Source organism: Oryctolagus cuniculus, chromosome 3 (genome assembly GCF_964237555.1).
Source record: "Oryctolagus cuniculus chromosome 3, mOryCun1.1, whole genome shotgun sequence".
Classification (NCBI taxonomy): domain Eukaryota; kingdom Metazoa; phylum Chordata; class Mammalia; order Lagomorpha; family Leporidae; genus Oryctolagus; species Oryctolagus cuniculus.
Genome location: NC_091434.1, coordinates 6,675,117 through 6,698,479, shown reverse-complemented (window position 1 = coordinate 6,698,479; position 23,363 = coordinate 6,675,117). Strand labels below are relative to the sequence as shown.

General features: G+C 44.2%; 1 protein-coding gene across 10 annotated transcripts in view; it reads left to right on the top strand.

Annotated features, from left to right (window-relative positions):
• GIGYF2 (GRB10 interacting GYF protein 2) overlaps positions 1 to 23,363 on the top strand; it is a 156,198-nt gene that overhangs the window by 93,696 nt on the left and 39,139 nt on the right. For 9 of the 10 annotated variants that reach the window (XM_070070041.1, XM_051834185.2, XM_051834184.2 and 6 more), the window contains 7 exons: positions 1,208 to 1,387; positions 6,521 to 6,738; positions 6,844 to 7,006; positions 7,087 to 7,275; positions 11,597 to 11,793; positions 13,141 to 13,300; positions 22,506 to 22,672. In XM_070070041.1, the coding sequence (XP_069926142.1) occupies positions 1,208 to 1,387; positions 6,521 to 6,738; positions 6,844 to 7,006; positions 7,087 to 7,275; positions 11,597 to 11,793; positions 13,141 to 13,300; positions 22,506 to 22,672 (1,274 nt within the window). Of the gene's footprint in view, positions 1 to 1,207; positions 1,388 to 1,785; positions 2,582 to 6,520; positions 6,739 to 6,843; positions 7,007 to 7,086; positions 7,276 to 11,596; positions 11,794 to 13,140; positions 13,301 to 22,505; positions 22,673 to 23,363 lie in introns of those variants that run through there. The other variant, XM_051834187.2, reaches the window with a different exon arrangement.

Sequence of the window (23,363 nt, the reverse complement as noted above, 5' to 3'; positions counted from 1 at the left end):
AATTAACAAAATGTATTTTTTTTAAAGATTTATTTATTTACTTGAAAGAGTTAGAGAGAGAGAGAGAGAGAGAGAGAGAGGTCTTCCATCTGCTGGTTCACTCCCCAGTCCCCAGTTGGCCTCAATGGCTGGAGCAGTGCTGATCTGAAGGCAGGAGCCAGTAACTTCTTCCTGGTCTCCCATGTGGGTGCAAGGGCCCAAGGACTTGGGCCACCTTGTACTGCTTTCCCAAGCGCGTTAGGAGGAAACTGGTTTGGAAGTGAAACATCTGGGTCTCAAACCAGTGCCCATATGTGATGCAGGCGTCAGCTTTACCTGTTATGCTACAATGTTAGCCTCAGAAGTGTGTCTAATATTAAATATGAATATCCACATTTATTTTATTGATACTTCCTGAACATTGAAATGGACACATTGGAGGCTGGCATAGTGGTGTAGTGGATTAAGCCACAGCCTGTGACACTGGCATCCCATATAAGCACTGATTTGAGTTCTGGCTTCTCCTCTTTTGGTTCAGCTCCCTGCTAATGTGCCTGAAAAGGCAACAAAAGATGACCCAAATACTTGAGACCCTGCCATCCATGTGGGAGACTTGAATGGAGTTCAGGCACCTGGCTTCAGTTTGGTCTAGTCCTGGCTGTTGCAGTCATTTGGGGAATTAGCCTGCAGATGAAAGATACCTATGTACACATTTCTGTCTCCCCCTAGTCCCGTCCCTCTCTGTAACTCTGCCTTTCAAATAATTAAATCTTTTTTAATAAAAGAGTTGGACACACGTGGGAAAGCTTGATTGGAGTTGTCAAGTTTCTTTTTCTCTTTATTTTTAAAGATTTTATTTATTTGTTTGAAAGTCAGAGTCTCTTACAGAGAGAGGTCTTCCATCTTATGGTTCGCTCCCCAAATGGCTGCAACAGCCAGAGCTGTGCCAATCCAAAGCCAGGAGCCAGGATCTTCTTCCGGGTCTCCCAGGCAGGTGCAGGGGCCCCAGAACTTGGGCCATCTTCTACTGCTTTCCCAGGCCATAGCAGAGAGCTGGATCGGAAGTGCAGCAGCCGGGTTTCAAACAGACGCCCATGTGGGATGCTGGCGCTTCAGGCCGGGCGTTAACCCAGTGCACCACAGCGCCAGCCCCGTCAGTTTTGTTTTTCAGAGTCTTTACTGATAGAGGCTAATGTTCACTTACCAGGTTTCCTTATTTTCTTCACAGGGAGACCAAATTTTGAAGAAGGTGGACCAACATCTGTGGGGAGAAAGCATGAGTTTATACGGTCAGAGAGTGAAAACTGGCGTATCTTCAGAGAGGAGCAAAATGGTGAAGATGAGGATGGAGGCTGGCGACTAGCTGGGGCCAGGAGAGACGGTGAGAGGTGGCGGCCTCACAGTCCTGGTAAGAATTTTGTGGAATGAAAGCATGGAGGGCCTGAAATAAATGAGTTTGTTGGAAATTCAGTGGAAAAGACAAATTGGTAACAAAAAAGGTTCTATTATTTGTGCATCATTCTCAGTCCTATGACTGGAAAAATGTTTCAACATAAAAATCCTTCACCAGGTCTATTTATCTTGTTTTTCTGGGGTGAATAATATAGTTTAATGGGAAGCACCTGCCACCAACTGCAAAAATGGGAGCGTTTCATGCAGTTTTGTCTAAATCTTAATCTTTTAATCTATTTTTAGTGTTCTTTAAAACTTTTAACTGTGTAATTATACGTTTGGGTTGTGTGTAGCCACCTCTACCCACCCCCTAGGGTATTTTCCCCAAACAAGAAAGGATTTATTCTTTTTTTTTTCCCTTCTGAAATGTGATTTATGCTTATTTCAAGAACAAACTTTAAACCCAGGTCAAAAACATAATCACAAGTCATTCTTTTGTCCCTCTAACTTTAGAAAAAGGAGACAGAATAGTCGTGATTAGTGGTTTTTAAGGGTTTTTTGTTTGACTCTTAAGAATGCTTCAAACTGTTCTTCTTGGACATTAGATATGCTGGTAATTGAAGACACTGGTGCTTTGTGTTAAAGTTCATTTCCTATCAAAGTGCTGATTCTGTGCCTCATGATAATCAGACGCAACCTTAAGCATGCAGCCATCCCCAGTGAATTTTCTATGTAACATTTGCCAGCCATGCACCACAGAAGCTTGCCTTTAATAGAGGAAATTATGATGTAAATAGCTTTCACTTTGTATAATCAAGTTATCAGCAAAGCTGTTAGTTTTTGTCTGAATAAACCTTATCCCAGGCATTTAGAGTATTCTATGGTGTTGTAGGTAGGTGGAAACATAGTAAAATTAATCTTTGAATGCAGTTATGATGTACTTATGCCAACCTGTCATAGCTACCCCTTGGGCAGGTTTTCTGTCATGAGTGGGCATTGTTTACATCACAGAATCTAGGCAGTTCTCATCAGTCTGTGTCCTGGACAACCAAATACTATAGTTCTCTTCAAGGCCTCTGGGTATTTTGTGCTGAGCTTGCCTGTAAGAAGAAGGGTTTGTAGACTGTGTTCCCAGCCAGCATTCAGTGAAGAATGGACAGGATCTGGGCTGAGGGAGAAGAGAAATTCCAGCTGATCAAAAACAAACAAGGTGAATGTTTGTAAGACAGTGTTTCTGAGCCCCGGTCTGATGTTGATTCTATTGAAGAGAGTTACACAAAGAAACATTTTAGAGTAGTTGTCTACCATTGACCCTCCTCCAGCAGCTTGGAATTTGATTATATATTCTCATTTTCCATCTTTTTCAAATCTTTATTTCTCCCTAATAATGACTTGCATATCAGTTTTGTCATAAACTTGACAGCCCTCAAATTTTGGATCCATTTAAAAAATATATTTATTTCAAAGGCAGAGCATCAGAGATGGGAGTGGGATGGTGGTGATAGGGAGATAGATATTTCCATCTACTGGTTCACTCCCAGGTCTGGGCCAGTCTGAAAGGAACTCCATCCTGGTCTTCCACTCTTCCATGGGTGGAAGAGGCCCAAGTTCTGCTACCTTCCCGGGTGCATTGACAGGGAGCTGGATTGGAAGCAGAGTAGTCTGGACTCAAACTGGCACTCCATTGTAGAATGCCAGTGTCATTAGTGGCAGTTTAACCCATGGCACTACAATGCCAGTTTCACCCATATATTTTTAAGACATTTTGGGTATAAATGAAGATATAATGTGTTTGAAAAAACAACTGTAAATGCATTTTTTAAAACCCAGCATATTGATAGTTTAGCTTGATTATAATGATTTTTAACTCTAAAAATATTATCTTTGGGCCAGTGCCGTGGCTCACTAGGCTAATCCTCCACCTTGCTGCGCCCGGCGCGTCCCGCTGATCCGAAGGCAGGAGCCAGGTGCTTCTCCTGGTCTCCCATGTGGGTGCAGGGCCCAAGCACTTGGGCCATCCTCCACTGCACTCCTGGGCCACAGCAGAGAGCTGGCCTGGATGAGGGGCAACCGGGACAGAATCCGGCGCCCCACCAGGACTAGAACCCGGTGTACCGGCGCCTCAGATGGAGGATTAGCCTATTGAGCCGCGGCGCCGGCAGATTATAATTTTTTCTTAGAATTTTGAGAATAATTCTTCAAAGATTTTTTTGGTTTGTTTTTTTTTTGAAAGGCAGAGTTATGGAGGTGAGATGGGAAGATACCAAGATATCTTCCATCTGCTGATTCACTCCCCAAATGGCCGCAATGGCTGAGGTTGGGCCAAGCCAAAGCCAGGAACAAGGAGCTTCGAACTCTTCTCTCTGCATCCCACATGGGTGGCAGGGGCTTAAGTACTTGGGCCATGCTCTGATACTTTCCCAGTCATATGAGCAGTGATTGGAGGTGGAGCATCTGGGACTTGAACATATATTCATACGAGATGCCAACATCGCTTTTCCTGCTGTGCCACAATGCTGGCCCCTTGAGTATAATTATTTACATATAATTACTTTGACTGATTTTATTTTATAACAATGGTGTCCAACTTAGTTCAAATGCAAGGTTTATAAGGCAGTGGTCAGCGTTAATAAGTTGTGGATCTGCCTTAATATACCACATTTAGTTTCATGAATGAAATTTTAACTTATAAGGCAAAAATAAAATTATGGGATACAGTTTTATTAAAGTGCTTTTCGTAGCTGAATACATATGGAGATGTGAGCATTAAAGGCAGCCAAGCACTCACGCGGGAACTGAGTTTAAGAAATACAGTGGGAGGGGAGCGGGGGCCCGGGTGTAGGAAATACAGTGGGAGGGGAGCGGGAGCCCGGGTGTAGGAAATACAGTGGGAGGGGAGCGGGAGCCCGGGCCTGGAAGGGAGGATTCCTTCTTGGTGCACACGCAGGCTGCTCAGACTTGATAGCAGGCAGAGGCTCTGGAGCTCGGCCTTTGCTCACAGACATCCCTTTCGTTGTGTAATGGCTCTAGGCTTACATTTACGCAATCTGGGTCTAGAATTCTCCAGTGTGGGTAAGAGGAGATAGAGGTTTTGTTGTCAGTAGGGTAGTGTGTGTAGGAATAGGTCTCCTTTTTGTGAGCGGCTTATAGGCTGCTACCTTTGGCATCTTAACGGTTTACCCTTTTTTTTAAATTTTATTTTGATGTTTAGATTGCTAGTTTTAGCATACTGGACCTCATTTCTTTGGTGTATATTAGAGACACAGAAATTAGGGATAGGAGATTCTTACAGGTTAAATCCTGTGCTTCTTTCAAATACTGTTTTAGGCTTGTCACATTTTAATAAGAACTTCCCTTTCTTTTTTAGAGGAATACTTTAAGTAGGATCTTTCATTCTTAGGCATTCTTTTTATGTTGGAAAGAAACGTAATAAATAGTATGCTAGGGTGGATCTAGGAATGTCCCTGGGGGTGTAAAATAGAAATAAAAGCTCCCTGGGGAGAATTAAGAGAATAAAGGGAAAGCAGAGTAAGTGTGTTACTGCGGAGAAAGGGGAGAGGATGTGCAGTTAGATGCTAGCTCTCCTTTGCCATTGTTCCAGCTACTGCTGTGTTCACAGTTTTAGATTCTTCTTTTTTAAAAGGATTGTTCTATTTATTTGAAAGGCACAGCTTACAGAGAGAGAGAGAGAGAGAGAGAAAGAGAGAGAGATCTTGCATCTGTTAGTTCACTCCCCAAATGGTTGCAAGGTTGGAGCTGGGCTGGTCCGAAACCAGGAGTCAGTCGATTTCTTCCAGGTCTTCATGTGGGTGCAGAGGCCCAAGCACTTAGGCCATCTTCTGCTGTTTTCCCAGGCCATAGCAGAGAGCTGATGTGGAAGTGGAGCATCAAGGACTTGAACTGGTATCCATGTGAGGTGCTGGTGCCATCGGCAGCAGCTTTACCCGGTGCTCCACAATGGCAACCCATAAAGAGTTATTTTTTATTTATTTGAAAGTCAGAGTTACAGAGAGAAAGAGGGAGAGACAGAGACCTTCTTGCTGCTAGTTCACTCTCCAGATGGTTGGGAAGTGGAGCAGCCCGGTCTTGAACCGGTTGCATGTAGGGGATGTTGGCATCTCAGGTAGAGGCTTAACGTGTTACACCACAATGCCGGCCCCACTGATCAGCCTTTTTTTTTTTTTTTTTTTTTAAGATTTTTATTTATTTATTTGAGAGTTAGAGTTACAGACAGTGAGAAGGAGAGAGAGAGATCTTCCTTCCATTGGTTCACTCCCCAAATGGCCGCAACAGCTGGAGCTGTGCCGATCCGAAACCAGGAGCCAGGAGCTTCTTCCTGGTTTCCCACATGAGTGCAGGGGCCCTAGAACTTGGGCCATTTTCTACTGCTTTCCCAGGCCATAGCAGAGAGCTAGACTGGAAGTGGAGCAGCCAGGACTAGAACCGGCGCCCATATGGAATGCTGACAGAGGATTAACCTACTGCACTATGGTGCCGGCCCCTGATCAGCCTATTAACCAAGCACCTCAAACTTACTATCTATAGAGACTGGTATTTGGTGTAATGCTTAAGACACTTCTCGGGATGCCTTCATCTTTTTGGAATGCTTGGGTTCTAGTCCCAGCTCCAGTCCCAGCTCCAGTTTCCTGCTAGTGTGCATCCTGGGAGGCAGCGGATCATGGCTCAAGTACTTGTGTCCTGGGCCAACACCACAGTGCCGTGGAGTAAACCACTGTTTGTGGTGCTGGCCTCCTATATCAGAGTCTTTCCTGCTCTTCTTCTGATCCAGCTCCCTGCTGATGCCCCTGGGAAAGCAACAGATGATGGCCCAAGTACCTAGGGCCCCTGCTAACCATGTGGGAAACCTGGATGGAGTTCTTGGCCCCTAGTTTCTCATTCCTGCCCAGCCCTGGCTGTGTAGGGCATTTGGGAAGTTAACCAGAAGATGTGAAAATTGCTCTTTGCCTCTCCACAGAAACCTAAAACAAATACTCCAAGCTCCAAACTTCATTTAATTTGCCTACTTTTCTTTTTAGCAGGTTGATCATTTTGAATTTTATGTTGATTATTGTTTTATTTCCTATCGTGATTTTCTTTTTCAAATATTGTCATAAAACTTACTCAGTGTTTGTATCCTCCTTATTCCCAGATGGCCCTCGTTCTGCGGGCTGGCGGGAACACATGGAACGGCGTAGAAGGTTTGAGTTTGATTTTCGAGATCGGGATGATGAGCGGGGCTACCGCAGGGTGCGCTGTGGCAGCGGAAGCGTAGATGACGACAGGGACAGCTTGCCAGAATGGTGCTTAGAGGATGCCGATGAGGAGATGGGCACGTTCGACTCTTCAGGAGCGTTCCTGTCTCTCAAAGTAAGGCCTCTGTCTCCAGTGTGGCGGCAAGCACTGACCGCAGACCACATCCAGGCGTGGGCTCCTGATGTGAGGCTGGCGTTTCCTTCTCTTGTTTTGCTACAGAAAGTGCAGAAAGAGCCTATTCCAGAGGAGCAGGAGATGGACTTCCGACCCGTGGAGGAGGGGGAGGAGTGTTCGGACTCTGAAGGTAGCCATAAAGAAGAGGCCAAAGAACCTGATAAGATAACCAAGAAAGAGGGGGAGAAGACAGATGGTGCAGGAGCTGGTGAGGCCCGTTTTCTACCACCCCTTTATTCCATCAGACTAAACATTACTTTGTTTATTTAAGATGATTTTGTGTTTCAGAAGCTAGTGAGGAAACATCTCAGACCTCATCCTCGCCTGCCAGACCAGGTACTCCCTCCGGTCACCAGCCTCAGGAAGCATCACAGTTTGAGAGGAAAGAGGAGCCCCAGACTGAGCAGGTGCAAGAAGCTGAAGAGGAAAGTCGGACGGAAAGCAGTCTCCCAGCCAGTGTGCCCAGCAGAGGGGATGGTATGTGTGTGAGAGCAGCCAAGTTAAAAGAGGATTCTGCTGAGGCTAGTAATCACAGATATCATAGGCTTTTATTTATGCCTTTTAGAATGGCTTCTATGTGAACAGGTTGTTTTTCCAGTAAACCCATTCAAACAGAGCTTCTCACATATGATGCGTCCATTCCAGAATTCACCAAAATAGAGTTAAATCTGCAAGGGTGGGGCTCAGGATTCTTACTTCACAGGGTGTTAGGTCTGATCCACCTTGGCGTACTCCAGCAAATTGGTTTTGACATCCTCTGCGTTATTTCATTCCCATTATCAGACAGTTAACTTCCTTTCATGTAATGTCTGTCTATGTAGCGAGCTTTAATTACCAGACACGTGAATGTTATTGTCCCAAAAGAGGCTGTAAAGAGAACATGGATGAATTCGGAAGTCCGTTGCCTTCACCAGAGAATAATGTGTGTCTCTACTGATATTGCTGTATTGATTTAAATTGTTCACACACCTTATTGCCAATGTCAGTCATTTCCGTATTTTTTTTTACTTTATTTAAAAAATGACATTATAATGATTGATGTTAAAAGGTTACTTGGTTCATTCTCCATAAAAATGTAGAAATGGCCTGTGAGACCCTGCTTGATAGAGCATCTGCCTCCCTCTGTGCAGTTTCAGGACTTGTCTGTTTCCCTCACACTCCGTTCATCAGCCTCAAAGCCTCTTTGGTCCTGAAGCATGTCCTGTGGTCTGTCCACGCCTCAGTGTTATAATGAGAACTCTTCCACCCAGAGCTCCCAAGCTGTACGTGTCGTACCCCCTTGTTTCTTAAACAGTGAGCATTATTCCTAACATAGCATCACAGTAGTATAAAGATCTGTGTTTTATCTTTTTACCCCAATAGACTAAGATTTTGAGAGCCTGACAGACATTTCTCTTCCGTTTTTTATTTCTAGAACAAAGCTAAAAGAATATACAAAGGAATTTAGCAAGAATTTTAATCTGTGTATCAGCTACTGTGGGATCTGCACATCTCGAGGCCTGATTGATTTGTAGTAGTTGATTCTCAGTTACAATATGCTGCATGTGCATTCTGTTGAATGCACATGCCTGAGGCTTTAGGAAACTCTAGGGAACTTTAGTATTGAGTTCAAGTGTGTGTGTGTAAAAAGCTTAATTTACTTATTTGAAAGGCAGTTAGAGAAAGAGAGGGAGAAACACACAGAAATCTTCCATTCACTGGTTTACTCCCCAAATCGGTGCAATGGCTAGGCCTGGGCCAGGCTGAAGCCAGGAGCCTGGAAATAAATCTGGGTCTCCCCACATGGGTGGTAGGAGCTGAAGCACTGCGCCATCTTCTTCTGCTTTTGCACGCATATTAGCAGGGTTCAAAAGTGGGGCAGCCAGTCCTCCAACCAGCACCCTTATGGGATGTTGGCATTGTGGACAGCAGCTTACCCCACTGCACCACAGCATTGGCCCCAGACATGTTTTTTTTTTTTTTTTTTTAATTTTTTAAATTATTTATTTGAAAGTCAGAGTTACACAGAGAGAGGAGAAGCAGAGAGAGAGAGAGAGAGAGAGGGAGGGAGGGAGGGAGGAAGGGAGGGGTGTCTTCCATCCGATGGTTCACTCCCCAGATGGCTGCGATGGCCTGAGTGCGCTGATTCGAAGTTAGGAGCCAGGAGCTTCTTCTGGGTCTCACACGCGGGTGCAGAGGTCCAGGGACTTGCGTCCATCCTCTTACTGCTTTCCCAGGCTATAGCAGAGAGCTGGATCAGAAGTAGAGCAGCCGGAACTAGAACCGGCGCCCATAATGGGATGCCGGCACTTCAGGCCAGGGCGTTAACCCACTGCGCCACAGTACCGGCCCCCCCAGACATGTGTTTATTAATAAAGCTTCAGAGATGTGTATTAAAGTTTGAAATTCTAGATTTACAGTTTATAGAGGAGATAAAGCATCTGTGTGTGTATCAGAAAGCTAGGGCAAAAAGAAATTATCGGAGTCCACTGTGGGCAGACTCTTGGAATGCTTCAGAAGCTAGTGAACTCATTGGAATAATGAGTAGAATTTGGATGTAGATGTAGCTAGATATATTGGGAGAGAGCATTTCAGCACCATGGAACCATGAAATCTAAGGTGAGGAAGTGGAATGATTTAGCCATGGGTAAGAATGAGTTCTTGTTTAGTTAGATGAAGTGTGAGTTGTGAAAATCAGGCTGGTAAAAAGCATGGTTGGACTGTGCGGTTGATAACTGTGTAGTGAACAGCTATGACACAGGCGGTTCACTGTGACCTGTTAAGTCACCCTGAGTGGCCAGGATGAGAGAGGCAGTGCACTTGTAAAGGCAGGTGATGGCAGGTAATATGACAGAGTAGAAGTTGACGGGCCTGTGTTTGTGACACTTGCATCCTACATTGGAGTGCTGGTTTGGAGTCGTGGTTGCTATGCGTGTGATACAGCTTCCTGCTAATGCACCTGGGAAGCAGCAGTTAATGGCATAAGTGTTTGGGGCCCTGCTACCCTTGAGGGGAGACCCTGTGCAGTTTCTGGCTGCTGGCTTTGGCTTGACCCAAACCTGGGTGTTGTGACCATTTGGGGAATGAACCAGTGGATGTAAGGTCAGCTTCTCTTTGTCTCTCCCTTTCTGTAGCTCTGTCTTCCATAGAAATAAACAAATATATTTCTTTAAAAAAAAAATGACAGGCTTGTCATTGTGTATCAGGATTAAGAAGAGGGAGGAGGGGCTGGGGCTGTGTCACAGTAGGTTAAACCTCCATCTGCAACACTGACATCCCATATGGGTGCCGTTTTGAGTCCCAGCTGCTCCACTTCCGATCCAGCTCCTTGCTAATGCACCTGGGAGAGCAATGGAAGATGGCCCCAGGTACTTGGGGCCCTGCACACATGTTGTTGACCCAGGACTTGGAAGAAACTCCTGGCTCCTGGCTTTGGATTGGCCCAGCTTCAGCCATTGCAGCCACTTGGGGAGTGGACCAGTGGATGGAAGACCTCTCTCTGTCTCTGTCTCTGTCTCTCCTTCTCTGTAACTCTGCCTCCCAAATGAATGTTTTTAAAAAAATTGCTGATTAAGAAGAGGGAAGAGTGAAATTATACGATCTTAGAAAGGACTGTGGTGTCATCCACAGGAAAGAGTGAAAGCCGAGGAGTGGAGGATAAATGGTTTTGAACATTGATGCTGAGGTGTCAATGAAAAATGAACGTAGAAATGGCCAGAGAGCAGTTGTGAATAAGTAACTGACTAAATGGGAGTAGTTTTAGGCCATGGAGAGAATCAGAGTCTAAAAGATGACATGCACTTATTTAGGGTGAGAAGAAAAATGGACTAAACAAAACCTTGTGTCATTACTACTTTAGAGGGTGGACAGAGGAAGAAGCAGAGAAACACTCTGAGGGTACCAGTGGAGCCAGGTGGGATCCAAGGAAGCTAAGGAAGGAGGATGTTTGAGTGCGGAATTGGGCTGACAAGGTCGGATGCCACTAAGAGGTCAGATGCAGATGAGGAGAAATCATTGAATATGGCAACTTTGTTTCGCCACTTACTGTTGAGAGGAGCTGTACTTGGGAGGTGGAGAGTGGGAGTCACATTTTGACAGATTTGGTAGTGGTTGAAACAACATGTATAGGTTGTCCTTTAAAATAGTTTGGTAGAGAAAGAGAGTAACAGGTATTTGGGGAGAAGCTGTCTGTAACTGAATCAACAAGATTTCCCAGGAGAGACTGCAGTTGTCTGTAGTTATTTCTTTCCCACTTTTATACTAAGAGCCTGCAGACTGAGAAGTTAGAAACAGGAACCAAGACAGAACCTTGTGCAATTTTTATTCATTTTGAGAGGAATGTCGCACAGTGCAGGTAGGCTCCTAGTGCTTTGTAGTATCCTAAATGCATATCCTAAAGCACATACTATTGAATTATATTAATTATGACTGAAGTGTGTACTTTTTCAAGATAATTGCTTGTAGATTTCATAAAGGTTTTGATGAGGCTTCATTATTTTTGAGAATATGTGGGGTGCTTTGTTTATCATTTGGAAATGTGTTATGAAGAAGGGGTTAGACTGAGTCCAAAATGTTGACTTACACGTATTGGATAGGTACTCTAGTGACAGACACGTAAAAGGGCTTTTACCTTTTAACCCTTGTCTTTGTCATTCTGCCCATGTGGAGAGAAATACTGCACTTCTCCATGGGGTAGCGGCAGCGCTCGTGACAGGGCTCACGTTGCTCTTGGCCCCTAGCAGGCTGCCTAGCCTAGTGTTGCTCTGCCCGAGAGTCTGTATTTCAAAGGAGTTTCATCTGTTACAATTTTTTTCTCTAGAAATGGTTCCTGATGTCCAGCAGCCCCTGTCTCAGATTCCTTCAGATCCAGCCTCTCCTCTTCTCATACTTCCACCTCCTGTTCCCAGTCCCAGTCCTGCCCTCCGGCCAGTTGAAATGCCAGTCGTGGGTGCTCCTGGTATGGGCAGCGTTTCCACAGAGCCAGATGATGAGGAGGGTCTCAAACACTTGGAGCAGGTAACATTCTGACATTCCTCTGCCTTCTCTTAAATTGCTATAAAAAGTTAAAAAAAAAAAGCACTAAATAAATATTCAAGTATATAACTTTTGCATACTGTATTTACAGGAAAAGTTGGTTATTTAGTATTTATTTGTGTCAGTAATTGCCTTTTAATAATTTCATGCTTATAAGTTTCTGCTATGTAGCAGTTAGTATGTCAGGTTATTTTTTCCTTTTCTGAGGTTGCCCTTAGCTGTTTACTTTTCTTTTTTCTTTTTGGACATTAATGGAATGCCAGAAATGGCGAATACAAACAGCTGTGCATGGGCACTGTGTCTTCTGTGTTTTTGCCTCAAATATAACAAGAGAAATAGTTAAACTCTCCATGTTAATATCGTATTCCTGTCTCTGGATTTCCCTAAGATTGTATATACTATTTTTATATGTAAAGTAAATAATAGCTTGCTTTTTGATGAAAGAATTTCTCTTCAGCTTGAGATAGTGGCAGGAAACGTTGAAGACAGGAAGGATAAGATAGTGTCTTAGTAAAGCTTGTCAAAACTTTATTTCTAATTGTGTTAACTGAGCCTCGTGTTCTTTCAACATCCCTGTTTTTATAAGTTTAGTTTATGCAGTTAGAGTTGATCGAGGCTTATTAGTTTAAAAAGTACCTTGTTAATATGTGGATTAGAATCCTGGGCTTTGATCTGTACCCATTTGTATTTCAATCTCAGTTGGTTTGCTTAATAATTTTTTTTTTTTTTTTTTTTTTGACAGGCAGAGTGGACAGTGAGAGAGAGAGACAGAGAGAAAGGTCTTCCTTTGCCGTTGGTTCACCCTCCAATGGCCGCCACAGCTGGCGCTCTGCGGCCGGCGCACCGCGCTGATCCGATGGCAGGAGCCAGGAGCCAGGTGCTTTTCCTGGTCTCCCATGGGGTGCAGGGCCCAAGCACCTGGGCCATCCTCCACTGCACTCCCGGGCCACAGCAGAGGGCTGGCCTGGAAGAGGGGCAACCGGGACAGAATCCGGTGCCCCGACCGGGACTAGAACCCGGTGTGCCGGCGCCGCTAGGCGGAGGATTAGCCTAGTGAGCCGCGGCGCCGGCCTTCAGCTTAATAATTTTGAGACCTTGAGTAAGACTTGCTGTCTCTGATCTTTAATTTCCCTTATGCAAATTAGGGATAGTACCTATTTCATGACATTGCTGGAAAATTGTTAAATGCTGTCTTCCTCGCATAGTGTCTTTCACTGTTCAAGTAGTCCAAAACAACAGCAACCTAAGGTCAGCATTATTATTAGGTGTACAAGTATTATTTTAGGATTATTTGTTTGCTTACTCCATTTTTTGTTTTTCTGTTAATAGCAAGCTGAAAAGATGGTGGCGTATCTCCAAGATAGTGCTCTAGACGATGAGAGACTGGCATCAAAGCTGCAAGAGCACAGAGCTAAAGGAGTGTCAGTTCCATTGATGCATGAAGCGATGCAAAAGTGGTATTACAAAGATCCTCAGGGAGAAATTCAAGGCAAGTTGTTCCTTTCTACTTCCAGTACTGAAGTGTTTACCATTGGTTCCAGAAGCTCTGAAAAGACAATTGGTTAAGGTACATTTGCATAAGAGGAAAGTGTATAAGGAGAGAAGAAAAGATATATGAAAATCATTTGGATACAAGGCAGATGTCATGACTAATGTAATGGGCCTAGGGACAGAATGTTCTGGATGCTGTCAGTTGTGGCATCCCAGCTTGTTAAGAGGGCAGGTCATATCTCCTCTGTTCTCGTCTCCTTCACTATGTAAAGGTGACAGCAGTCATGGTTGGGGACTTTAATGTTAGTTTAAGGGGATGGGATACAAATACTAAGAACTATTAGCAGTGTCTGAGGAAAGATAGGGCTGTGTAACAGGTTTGTTTGGTGCCTAAGTTGGATTAGAATAGAGGAGAGTGCTCTAAATGATATTTGTTGATTCTTCATTTCTGTTTTTTTTTTTTTTTTTAAAGATTTATTTCTTTATTTGAAAGGATTAAACAGAGAGAGGAGAGGGAGGTGGCTTTACCCGTTATGCCACAGCACCAGCCCCATTTCTGGTTTTGCAATATTTGTTTTTAACCTGCAAACTGTTGTTGAGGATAATAGTGTCAGTCTCAGGATGGCACTTCCTCAAGCTCTCTCCGATGTGTTTACTCCCCGTTTACTCTTAGAGCCCTTGCCTTGTTGTATTTTCCTTCATAGCATTCCTGCTGCATATCTTTTCTTTCTTTGTTTTTTTGAAAAGATTTCTTTATTTATTTGAAAGAGTTAACGCAGAGAGAGATGTCCTCCAACCGATGGTTCACTCCCCAGATGGCCGCAAGGGTCGTGGCTGCACTGATCAGGAGCCAGGAGCTTCCTCTGGGTCTCCCACGTGGGTGCAGGGGCCCAAGGACTTGGGTCATCCTCCACTGCTTCTCCAGGCCACAGCAGAGAGCTGGATGGGAAGTAGAGCAGCTGGGACACAAACTGGCACCCATATGGGATGCTGGCACTGCAGGCAGTGGCTTTGCCCACTATGCCACAGCGCCGGCCCCCCTGCTGCACGTCATTGTATGTATATGTTCACTGTTAAACGCTCCAGTCTCTGCCTGTGGCCCCGACATCCTGTATGCTCACTGGTTCATGTACCAGCTGCTCCTCTTCTGATCCAGCTCTCTGCTATGGCCTGAGAAAGCACTGAAAGATGGCCCAAGTGCTTGGGCTCCTGCACCTGCGCCGGAGACTTGGAAGAAGCGCCTGGTTCCTGGCACCGAATCAGCTCAACACCAACCGTTGTGTCCAGCGGATTGGAAGACCTTTCTCTCTGTCTCCCTCTCTCTGTAACTCTACTTCTCAAATAAAGGAATAAATCTTAAAAACAGTGAAATACATGAAATACATGAAAGCAGTGCTTTGTGTGTATGTGCATGTTTCATTTAAATGTCTTTGAGGATAATGGTGGCTTTGCATGGGTTTGTGAGATATAATAGAGAGTCCATGTACCTTTTACCCAGTTTTCCCCATGGCAGTCTCTCGCCTGCCTATTGTACAGTATCACAACCAGGGTGTCGACAATGAGGCAGTCAAGATTCAAAACTTTTTTCATGAAGATTTATTTATTTATTTGAAAGGCGGAGTTACAGAGCAGAGGCGCATAGAGAGAGGTCTTCCACTTGTGGGTTCACTCCCCAAATGGCTGCAATGGCTAGAGCTGTGCCAATCCGAAGCCAGGAGCCAGGCGTCTCCTGCTCGTTTCCCATGTGGGTACAGGGGCCCAACGACTTGGGCCAGGGCCATCTTCTACTGCTTTCCCAGGCCATAGCAGAGAGCTGGATGCGAAGAAGAGCAGCTGGGACTCTAACTGGCGCCCACGTGGGATGCTGGCACAGTAGGCGGAGGATTTAACCTACTGTGCCATGGCACCGGCCCCAGAATGTTACATCTTTAAAGGGAATCGTAGACATGTATTCTTTTGGGATTGGCTTTGTTCATTCAGTGGAATGATCTGGAGACCCATCCAAGCAGAGTTGCAGAGAGACAGAGACAGACATAGACAGAATAAGAGGTCTTTTATGCTGGTTCACTCCCCAGATGGCCTCAATGGCTGTGATGGGCCAGGCCAAAGCCAGAACCAAGGAACTCCATCTGGGTCTCCCATGTTGGTGTTAGGAGTCCAAGCACGTGGGCCATCGTCCATTGCTTTCTCGGGTACATAGTAGGAAGCAGATCTGCAGTAACTGGGCCTCAAGCCAGAGCTGTGATAATAGGATGCAGTGTAACCTGCTGTGCCACAACACTGGTCACTGTGTTCAGTTTTCTGGTTCTCTTGCATTTTCCTATAATTTTTGGAATAATCTTGTCCATATAAAGATCTTGCTGAATTTTGCTATAAATTGTTAAACCTTCTTATAAATTTGGGAATTGACATGTTTGCCATGTTGAGTTTTCAGATCAGCAGCCATATTATGTTTATCAGTTTATTTAGCTCTGCCGTCTTTTATCAGCATTCTGTAATTTTTAGCATAGAATCTGTATGTGTATTATTAGGTTTACACCTAAGTGTTTTATCTTTTTTTTTTTTTTTTTTTGAGTGGTTATAAATGTTAGTGTATTTGTTTAAAGGTTTTTTTGTTGTTGTTGTTGTTTTTTTTTTTTTTTTTGTTTTTTTTTTTTTAATTTGGAAGGCAAAGCTATTAGAGTGAGGGAGAGACAAATCTTCTGTCATCTGGTTCACTCCCCAAATGGCTGCAGTGGAAGCCAGGAGCTTGGAACTTTATCTTGGTCTCCCACTTGGGTGGCAGGGACTAGCATTTGCGGCATCCTCTGCTGCCTTCCCAGGTGCACCAGCAGGGAGCTGAATCAGAAGCAGAGAAAGCAGGACTTGAATCGGCACTTACAGGACATGTTGCCACGGCAGGTGGCAGCTTCATCCGCCAGCCCACAACCCTCGCAGCTGTGTGTTTTTAACATCAGCGCCTGTGTGTCTGTTGCTGGTACACAGAAACAGAATTCAATTTGGGGCATTTATCTTTCATTCTGTTTACCTCTCTGAGCTCGTTTATTAGTTCAAGGAGATATTTTGGTTTTCTGTTTCTGAGGTAGATTTTTGAGATTCTGTGTACACAATCATTTCACTTTTAAAAAATGATTTTATGCATATCAGCATACATACTTTCCTAAAAATATTTATTTATTTTTTTGAAAAACAGATTGCCCAAGAGAGAAGGAGAGGTAGAAGAGAGAAAACCTTTCCATTTGCTGTTTTACTTCCCAAATGGTTGCTCAGCCAGGTCTGAGCCAGGCTGAAACCAGGAGCCAGGCACTCCATCCTGGTCTCCCGCGTGGGTAGCAGGGGCCCAAGGACTTTGGCCAACTGCTGCTGTCTTCCCAGGTGCGTTAGCAGGGAGCTGGAGTGAAAGCTCAACAGCAAGGACTTGAACCAGTGCTCTGACATGCAGTGCCAATGACTGCGCCAGAACGCCGGCCTGTCATTTCACCCTCAAATGGGACACTTTGCTTTGCTTCCAATGTGTATGCCTTTTATTTTCTTTTGATACCTAAAAATTTTTTTAGATTTATTTATTTAGTTTTGAAAGTATCCAAGAGGGAGAGCAAACAGAGAAAGAGCCAAGAGTAAGAGCGAGAGAGAGAGGAAGAAATATTCTTTCACTGGTTCATTCCGTAAGTGGCTGCAACAGCTAGGTCTAGGCCAGGCGAAAGCCAGGAGCCCAGAACTCCATCCTGGTCTCCCACATCAGGAGGTAGGAGACCAAGTACTCGCCATCTTAAGCTCCTCTCCTAGGTGCGGTAACAGGAGGGTGGATTGGAAGCAGAGCAGCTGGGACTAAAACTAGCACTCTGATACGGGATGCTGGCATCATAAGCACCACAGCACCGGCCACCTCCAGTTTTTTTTTTCTTTTATTCATCATTATATTTGAAAAGTAGAGAGCCAGAGAGTGAGACATTCCATTTACTGATTTACTCCCCAAATGCCTGCAACTATTGAGGTCGAACCAGGCTGAAACCAGGAGCCCAGAACTCAATTTGGGTTTCCTTCATGGGTTGAGTACCCAAGTTCTTAGGCCATCAGCTGCTGTCTCCCAAAGTGCACATTTGCAGGAAGCTGGAGTTGGTAGTAGAGCTGGGACTGGAACTGGGGATTCCAGTATAGGATGTGAGTGTCCCAAGGGAAGTCAGCACCTGCTTGCTTCTCCCTTGTTGCTTTAGTGTGCTTTCCATCACTGTGCTGAGTCCGAGTGGTGGGAGCAGACATCCTGCTCTGTGCTCCTGGGAGCACATTCAGTCTTTCATCACTAAATGTAATGCTGGCCGTAGGGTTTCTGTAGACAGTCTTTGTCAAGGTGAGGAAGTACTCTTCTGTTCTTGTTTTCTCAGAGTTCTAATAGCGAATGGGTGTTGGATTTTGTCAAATGCATTTCCAGCATCGATTGGTAGAATTGTGTGACTTTGCTTCTTTAGTGAAGACGACTCTGGTAGTTTACATTGATTGTGTCTGGACATTGAATTGCATCCTTGGAATAAACCCCACTTGATCGTGTGTTTACTCCTTTGTATAAAGTGCTGAACCTTATTTGCTAGTGTTTTGTTACAGGTTTTTGTATCTGTATACATGAGAGATTTTATTTTGTAATTTTCTGTTTTTGCACATTTGTTATCTCTCTCTCTCTCTCTCTTTTTTTTAAAGATTTATTTTATTTATTCGAATGACAGAGTTAGAGAGAGAGAGGTAGAGACAGAGAGAGAGGATCTGCTGGTTCACTCCCCAGATGGCCACAGTGGCTGAAGCTAGGCCAGTCTGAAGCCAGGTTCCAGGAGCTTCTTCCAGGTCTCCATGCAGGGGCATGGGCCCAGGCACATTAGCAGGGAGCTGGATCAGAATTGAAACAGCTGGAGCTCATATGGGATGCTGGTGCTGCAGGCCTGGGTTTTAATCCCCTGCACCACAGCGCCTGCTCCTGTTGTCTTGTTTTATCGTCATGTTAATCTTAGCTTTGTAAAATGAGCCAGGAAGTATTTCTTCCTTTTTCATTGTTTGGGAGAGATCATTTAGAATAAATGTTAATCCTTTAAATCCTCAATGAAATTCTCTAGTAAAATTGGAGAGTCTCTTGGGAATTGAAGAGTTAAAAAATCAGTTTTCTTCATAGTTATAAAGCTATTTCAGTGATGTATTTAATGTGGCTGAGTTGTGGTAGTTTGTATTTTTTTGATGTTAGTCTGTTTGGTTTAATGTACCAATTCATGTGTGTGGAGTTGCTTTCAGATTTTATCATCACTGCTATCTGAAGGTTTTGTAGAGAAACCGTTTCATTCCTGATATTGATACTTTGTGTATTTCTCTTTTCTCTTTGTCTTTGTAGAGATTTGTCAGTATTTTATTATCTATTCAAACATTCAGCTGTTTGTTTGATTTATTTTTCTGTTTATGTTTTCATTTGCTTTGGTTTATGCTCTTTTCTTTCCTTCTGCTCACATAGGGTTTATTTTGTTCTTTAATAGGTTCTTGAGGGTGGGAGCTTTGTTTATTAATTTGAATGTGAACTTTTTTCCTTTTTTTAAGATTTAATTTATTTGAAAGGTGGAGTTACAGAGTCAGAGAGAGAGAGATCTACACACTGGCTCACTCCCCAAATGGCTGCAATAACTGGAGCTGGGCCGATCCAAAGCCAGGAGCCAGGAGCTTCTTCCAGGTCTCCCACGTGGGTGCAGGGGCCTAAGGACTTGGGCCATCTTCCACTGCTTTCTCAGGCCATAGCAGAGAGCTGGATCAGAAGTGGAGCAGCTGGGTCTTAAACCGGCGCCCGTATGGGATGCTGGCACTGCAGGCATGGCTTTACCTGCTGCGCCACAGCACCAGCCCCTCTAATGTGAACTTTTAATATAAATTTCTCTCTTAGCACTTCTTTGGTGCTAGTAATTTAAAATACATCATTCAGTTCTGTGTATTTTCTTTTTTTCCCAAGATTTATTTATTTGAAAGACAGAGTTACAGAGGGGAGGAGGGGGGAGAGAGGTCTTCTATCCACTGGTTCACCCCTCAAATGGCCACAAAGGCCAGAGCTGGGCCAATCCAAAGCCAGGAGCCAGGAGCTTCTTCCAGATCTCCAAGGTAGGTCCAGGGGCCCAAGGACTTGGGCCATCTTCTACTGCTTTCCCAGGTTATAGCAGAGAGCTGGATCAGAAGTTTAACAACAGGGACTTGAACTGGCACCCATATGGGATGCTGGCACTGCAGGCAGTGGCCTTACCTGCTATGCCACAGTGCCAGCCCCTGTGTATTTTCTTGATTTTTTTTTTAACCCGTGGATTATTTTGAAGTGTGTTTTTTAGTTTGCCAACCATTTGAGATTTTCCTTAATTTTTGATTTCTGGCTTGATTCTGTTGTGGGCAAAGAAAATACTATGTGTGATTTCAGTTTTTAAAAAATTGTTGAAGTTTGTTATATGTCACAAAAAATGATCCATTATTGTTAGACGTTCTGTGGGTACTTGAAGAATGTCTATTTTCCTGTCTTTGGAGCTCTGTAATTGTGTGTTTGCCTCTGTTGGTGATGGGATTGTTGAGTTCTGCAACACTGCTGCTTTTCTGTCTAGGTCTGTGAGTTGCTGAGAGAGGAACGTTGTCTTCAGCCTGTGAATCTATCTACTGTTTTCAGTTCTGTCAGATTCTGCTTCACGTATTTTGCAGCTTTTTGTTTGGAACATAGGTGTTTATGATTGCTATGACTTCTTGGTTGTCTATCCTGCTTTATTATCTAATGTCTCTGGTAATTTTTGTGTTCTAATGTAGCCAGATTTTCATTAGTGCTTATTATGTGATTTAGTTTGTTCCTTTTACTTCAGTCTGTCTACTTGGTTATATTTGGAGTGACTTTTTTTTTTTTTTTCTTTTGATGGATAGAGTTAGATACAGAGAGAGAGACAGAGAGAAAAGTCTTCCTTCCGTTGGTTCACTCCCCAAATGGCTGCTACAGCCAGCGCTGCACTGATCTGAAGCCAGGAGCTAGGTGCTTCCTCCTGGTCTCCCATGCGGGTGCAGGGGCCCAAGCACTTGGGCCATCCTCCACTGTCTTCCCGGGCCACAGCAGAGAGCTGGACTGGAAGAGGAGCAACTGGGACTAGAACCCAGTGCCCGTATGGGATGCCGGTGCTGCAGGATTAACCAAGTGAGTCACGGTGCAGGCTCAGGCCCCTGTAACTTCTTTTTCTTTTTCTTTTTCTTTTTCTTTTTTCTTTTTTCTTTTTTCTTTTTTTCTTTCTTCTTTTTTTTTTTTTTTTGAAGATCTGTTTATCTATTTTGAGAGGCAGAGTTACAGAGAGAGGGAGAGACAGAGAGATCTTCCATCCACTGGTTCACTCTCCAAATGGCTACAATAGCTGGAACTGGGATGATCTGAATCCAGGAGCCAGGAGCTTCTTCTGGGTCTCCTATGTGGGTGCAGGGGCCCAAGGACTTGGGCCATCTTCTACTGCTTTCCCAAGTGCATTAGCAGGAAGCTGGATCTGAAGTGGAACAGCCAGGTTTCGAACCAGTGCCCATATGGGATGCTGGAGCTGCAGGCAGAGGCTTAACCTGCTGAGCCACAGCGCTAGCCCCTAGAGTGACTTTCTAATAGACCACACATACAGAAACCCCTCAAACTTTCATTGGGATTAAATTCCAATAAGTTCGTCATTAGTGAAAATACTACAAACTAAAATGCATTTAATACACTCCACCCCCTGAACTTCATCATTTGGTAGCACAGGTGGCTTCCCCTCCTGGGTTGTGTGGCTGCTCGGCACTGTGGCTCCCTGCTGCTGCCCCACACCACAGCAGAATTTGTGTGGTGTCACCTATTAGTAATTTGGAAAAAAAATCCAAACTTGAAGTATTGTGTCTACTGAATGTGTACCACTTTTGCACCATTTTCTCGTTGAACTATCCTGCAGTAAGATCATGTTTCTGGCTGCTAGCTGCTGCTTCTCCAAACCTGGGATAGATGAGGGGAGAAGAACACCCAGAGAACTCAGCATTGTGTCGGTCTTCAGGCCTGGAGGCATCTGGTCAACTGTCTCTACCTTTTGGAATGTTCTTTTGTTTGTTTTATATTTATTGCCCAGGGTTTCCACGTATACTTAGGAGTTAGGAAAAAGTATATCAACTCCATCTTCCTGAGTAGAGGTCTCCAAGGCTTTGTTTTGTTCATTGCTATATCCCTGCTACCTAGATCATATAGTCAGTGTTTGGTGAGTATTTGATGAATGAACTAATTGATGTTTTATTGAATAGAGTACATTTCTTTGTTAAATTTACACATAAAATACTTGATTTTCAAACATTTTATTTATTTTTACTTACTGAAAAGTCAGACAGGCCCACCTTCCATTTACGAGTTCGTTTCTGAATGCCCACAAACACCTGGGACTCAGCCAGATTGAGGCCAGGAGCCTGGGACTCTGCCTGGGCCTCCTGTATGAGTGCAGCAACTCAACATTAGAGCAGCCATGTGCTGCCGCCCAGGGTGTGCATGTTAGCGGGAGCTGGATTGGAGAGGGAGCAGTCGGGACTTCAGCCTGGCGATCCAGCGTGGGATGTGGGCCCCTCAAGCAGTGTGCTAACTGCTGCACCAAATGCCAGACTCTTGATTGTTTCTTACTGTAAAACGCGTAGAGAACATTAGCTTTACCAAGGCCAGATTGAATTTGGGAACTTTACAAGTTAAAGTTACCTTTACCAAGGCCAGATTTACCAAGGCCAGATTTAGTCTTAGCTGGCTGACTTGTAATTTGCTTTGGTTTAACTGATCATTATTTATATTTTGCCTCACCTTCAGTAATCTCTAGCAGAAAATGAGTTTGAAAATGTACTTGGTTCTATACTGTGTTCTCTATGTATGAGTGATACAACGTCTACTAAATACTTACTCTTCAGTTGTAATATACTTTCCTGACAGATTCTTGTAGTGACTGAGAGAGAGAGAATTATGTTCCTTGTACTGATTAAAACACTGCTGAGAATTTGGATGTGTAGAGGGCTTATTTCAAAGTTGTTTCTGTTGTGTTTTATTTAAGTCTGTTTTCTGCCTTCCGAGACAGAGTAAGATACCACAAGGACTTTTGATAGATGCCCCCAGTGAGGATCAGACCAAGAAATACACTTTTCCTCCGAGTCTGGAAGTATTCTTACTGTCTCTTTAATTGGTGCTCTTGTAGGTCCCTTCAATAACCAGGAGATGGCGGAATGGTTCCAGGCTGGCTATTTCACTATGTCTTTGTTGGTGAAGAGAGCTTGTGATGAAAGCTTCCAGCCCCTTGGTGATATCATGAAAATGTGGGGAAGGGTTCCTTTCTCTCCAGGTCCAGCTCCCCCTCCTCATATGGTAAGTACCTTACAGCTCACCCAGAATCCTTATGTGTTAGAAACAGTTGCTTCTCTTGGAAAACAGAACTCAAGTATTACATCCACTGAGGAAGGAATTACAGTTCTTTGAAAGTAATTGAAATGGTCATGGGAAGTCCAGATTACAACTGTGTTCATCCTCTTACACACACACACACACACACACACGCTCGGGTGCACACATGTACGTGTGTACTCTGGGGACACAGAATGCTCCCATAGCTTTCTAGCAGGTAAAGAATTAGGACCAACATCCTGTCCTGAGCTTCCAGCAGGTCCTGAATGTATCGGCTCCTTACCTTCCGAAGCTCCTTTAGGAGCCTTTGTCTGTCTTTATCTGCTGTGCTTCAACATGGTCGGCCTTTCCAAGTTCTTGGCTGCCTCTAGCTAAAATGTACACTCTTCTCCCTTCCCCTCATTGAACTCTTTCTTTAACTTGTAAAGTTCCCAAATTCAAGGCTTTCCTTCAAATAGTGCTTCAGAATTTTTTGAAGACTTAAACTTAACTGCTGATATTTTAATAGAGAAATGGTACCATAATACTACTGACCTCCACAGGACGCTGGCGCTGGAGTACCTCCTCTTGCAGCAGCTCCTGGCCCTCTCCCAGTGGGCTTCCTTTGGAAGTCTCTGCATCTGTCCTTCTATCTTCCTTCTGCAGGTTAGAGTGG